At 42.0% G+C, this 4,185-nt stretch overlaps 1 protein-coding gene across 1 annotated transcript; it reads right to left on the bottom strand.

The window, feature by feature from the left end:
- Positions 1–1,370: 1,370 nt before the first annotated feature.
- Positions 1,371–3,816, bottom strand: LOC102307834. The gene has a single exon (XM_042213746.1). It carries the CDS (start codon positions 3,705–3,707, stop codon positions 3,177–3,179), a length of 531 nt encoding a protein of 176 aa, XP_042069680.1. The 5' UTR covers positions 3,708–3,816; the 3' UTR covers positions 1,371–3,176.
- Positions 3,817–4,185: the final 369 nt, after the last annotated feature.

Below are 4,185 nucleotides of genomic sequence, written 5' to 3'. Positions count from 1 at the left end.
TTCACTGTTTGCGAGATGCTGAGCCCGCCGTCTCGGGCTCCCACTATCATACCCCGCTGAAACTCACTTAAATCCCGAGACTTGCCCATCATGGTGCACAAACGGTGAGAAGCGCTGCAGATAGAAATACTCATTCTACTTCGGTGGTTTTCGGTACATTAGGCTGGAATGAAGGCTTATTGTCGCCCTCCTGAGTTGCATTGGTGATTTTTCGATTTTTGCTCTTAAAATATGCATAAAGTCCCCCGGAAAATCAGCTATGCAGCCATACTACCACCAGGCCCACCACTAAAACTAACTCATGTGTTCATACACACACACTTAAGCTAAATCAGCAGAACTTTAAAAAGCTCATCAGACTCGTCCTGAATTAATGAGAGACAGTGATCACAAATTAATCCACTAATTCACAAGATGATTTTGTGACAAATCATCTCTCCCATTCAACATTATCATCTTCGTCAGAAAGGTGATTTATACTAGCTGTGACCTAGAGGATTCTGCAAATCATCATCATTTTATGTCTGTATGCATTACCCAGCAACTTTTGCTGTGTAAGAGTTATCTTTAAAAGTTATGTATTATTTCAGTTGCAACTCTGTATTTTTGTAGTTGTTTTGAGAACAAACTACACGTGGATAGGTAAAAACAGATGGTAAATATTTGTATAGCGCTTTACTTAGTCCCTATGGACCCCAAAGTGCTTTACACTACATTCAGTCAGCGTGTGAATGGGTAAAAGTATTAAATAAAATCGTCATCCATACTTTTATTTTCCCTTCCAGTTTTTCCTAAATGAAGCCACGTAAAACACCCTGAAAACTTTCACATGCTTACTGGGTCTAATTCCCTGTTTACAGCCTGCACTCCTATACTGTCACAGGTCATACTGTCCCATTTCCAGCTTTCCATTTATCTCTGAGATTCTGGAGTATGCCTTGCAGCATCACAGGTCCAGGCTTACTTAATTAATAATAACTTTAAGAGCCATTCAGACACAGCAGGAAAATAGCTTTTGTTTCACCAGGGACCTCATCCTTGCATCACATGCATATCCTTGACCTCAGTTCTGCTTTCGATTCCATCTGTCATCTTCTGTTATTACGACTGGCCAGCACTGGAATCAAGGACACAGCACTAAAACGGTTTTCATCATACATGGCTGACAGAAAGCAATTTGTTCAAGGCTAGACTCCCCACTAAATATCGAGTGGCCCCTTTATATCCAAAAAACTTTCAGTATGCAAATGTGCTTTTTTCTTCCTTTTGGACAAAGCAAAATGTTTAAGTAAACACTGTCTGTCCTCTGCAAGCTCAGGAATCCCACGCTGACAGTCATGTTTTTCTTATGTACAAAATACACAGAAAATCATTTTCCTTTATTTCAGCTGTGCAATTATAGAAAATTCAGGAAAGAAAAGGCTACAGTGATGATTTAAAGCAACCATTCCTAAAATTAAGCGTGCTGTGGTCTAACTTAGAAAACAGAAGATCCCATGGGACCCACCTAATTTTAAATCTTCACTCTAATCAACATACAAGAGAAAGTGATGCATTTCCTTGAGAATTTTATTCCAAAAAGATAAACAACACAGGGGATTGGCTATAAATCTCTAATGCAACACAGTCATATGCAAACTTCAATACAACAGCTGTAAATTTAGGTCAAAGTAATGAATAATATCACAAACTAACCACCTCCTACACCTCCTGTTTGAATTCATTTTTATATAAATAAATACATTTAGATAAAGATGTAACTGTACACACTTGTGTGTAATCACCCTGATGGGAACTGCAGCTGTAACACAAACAGATTTGTGACAGCATCTTGCATAAGGGTGACGAAACTGTTCACAGACAAACATGCAAACATACGCCAAAGTACAACCCCACGAGTGGATGACTCCAGATGGCAGGTTGGGGGGAAAAAGTGTTTAATGTTAAACTCCAGGTTGATTAACTTTTGTTTTCAGTTCCAGGGACAGTAATCAGAGTTAGCTCGATCAGCTGTGTGTAAGGACGGATTGAAGAGGTGCTGTGGTTGAGTTCTGTAAATTGTTATGAATGAAAAGCAAACAAACAAGAAAGACCACTTAAAATATTTTTATTATAGCAAACTTCCCTGATATGCTACCTCGGGGTGCTCACGTTATAGCTGCAGTGAACAAACTGGGTTGTGGATTACCTCAGTCCAAGTTTAATCTAAGTTAAGTAAGTTGAAATGCAATAAAGCACACGGCTCCTTCTGATTTATTAGACCTTTGAACGCTTTAAATAAATAGCACCACTTTAAATCATATTTGGCATTTGCAGAGACTTTTCCCATAAGCCACTGCTTATATTAATTTTTACAGTTGACTGAAATGGTGTTTGCTGTAGTAATGACAGTGCAAACCCTGACAGCGATCGCCTTATTTCAAATGTGAAAATGTCCATGGTTCAGGAGAGTTAACGTGCTTGGTTGAGACTGCAATAACAATGATTGATTAGAGCGATTGTTATAGTCTTCAAATTGTTTGTTGACCAGTGGGTACTTAAACAAGCAGAGTGAGTCATTTGTGATCCTTCCCTCATCCTGTACTCTCAGTATGAGTTGTTATCGACAGCCAGGTAGTTTAGACTTTAACAGCATGAATCAAAACTCCTTTGTTCCTCTGTGGAGACTTTTAAAGGTTAGCCTAAAATGAGCTGAGGCTACACGGCACCCTGAGCGATGCCTGCTGTTAATAAATGTGTATGCACCTGCTGGTGCTGTGTTTATGGGTCTAGTTTTCTACAGTCCAGATCAAATTTCACCATGAGGAAAATAAAGGATCTATCTTTAATATATTAATGGTTATTTTGGCGTTTTGAATTTTACATTTTTTATTATAACATCCACGTTTCTGTTCCGTATAGACAGAATATCTGACAGCTGTTAAGATAAGGGTCCAACATCTGGATGCATTTTTCTTGTGAATGGTTTTGAAAGTGACTAAATTGGCTGAGGAAGATGTTGTTTGCACATGATTACACTGAAATAAAACTCCTGATCTGGCGCGAAAAACAAAGGTGGATATTTTGTAAGACATCGGAATAAACTGGGGGGGGCGGTTAAAGAACAGCTCTACAGTGGGCAACTCTGGAAATATCGCGACATCAGAATGGTTTAATCCAGTTCTTTACTACTACATTCATGTCTCCAAGTCATTCTCGTTACTGCGCGCAACCTCCGTCGTGGAGGACTCGATCTTTGGCTCCTGTTGCACCTCACACTTCATGTCCGTCGAGGTGTCCGTGTGTTCTTGGCCGGATGTGTACTCGGCTAAAGCTTCCAGCCCTGCCGCGATGAGGACGTCCTCTCCCTGCGTCTTGCGGCTGTAACCCAGCCTCTTCAGGGTCCGCTGGGCAGTCCTCAGTGAGATGGGTTTCTCCACCCCGCTGCTGTTGTACAAGGCATGGATCTCCTCAATCGTAGCCTGGTTGTTAGCCTCCACGATCCTTTCCAGTCTCTTCTCTCCGTTCTCGTCGACGAGCCGCTTCCTCCCGCTAGCTCCGCGGTCGCTGGAGGTTTTCTGCTTCTGACACCATTCCCTGTGAACTCGGGACACCGCGGTCCTTGAACAGCCCAGCAGGTTCGCTGTCTGTGAGATGCTACACCCGGCGTTTCGGGCTCCCACTATCATACCCCGCTGAAACTCACTTAAATCGCGCGACTTGCCCATGAATCCCCGCTTCTTCACACTACCCAGGGGTAAATATGTGAAACCATGGATATTTCCGATGCCAAAAACCAAAACATCCTTCTTCTTTTGTCGTATATCCGGCAAACTAGATGCATTACAGTTGCATTGTTGCCCTCCAGAGGACATTTGAAGAATTGCAACGAAAAAAACCCTGAATCAAATGAAAGACTTTTTACCAGGCCTTTGCCAAACTTCATGGCATGCCAAAGAGATAATCAAACCATTTGATTCAGCTGTGTTGGAGTAGGGATGCATCTAAAAGCTGCAGGACAGTAGCTCTCGAGGACTGGGATTGGGCACCCCGTTGTACAGGTTGGGTACTCAGAGGGACTGGGGAGCCGGATTTAAATGCAAGCGTGATAAATGGTAAATGGCCTGCATTTGTATAGCGCTTTACTCAGTCCCTAAGGACCCCAAAGCGCTTTACACTACAGTCAGTCATTCACCCATTCACACA

Source organism: Haplochromis burtoni, unplaced genomic scaffold (assembly GCF_018398535.1).
Source record: "Haplochromis burtoni strain Fernald_Lab_line unplaced genomic scaffold, NCSU_Asbu1 Contig_476, whole genome shotgun sequence".
Lineage (NCBI taxonomy): Eukaryota > Metazoa > Chordata > Actinopteri > Cichliformes > Cichlidae > Haplochromis > Haplochromis burtoni.
This window is presented reverse-complemented; position numbering and strand designations above follow the sequence as displayed.

What these genes read in the sequence shown, in the direction of transcription:
- LOC102307834 (XM_042213746.1), bottom strand. Translation starts at nt 3,707, where the DNA reads ATGGGCAAGTCGCGCGATTTAAGTGAGTTTCAGCGGGGTATGATAGTG.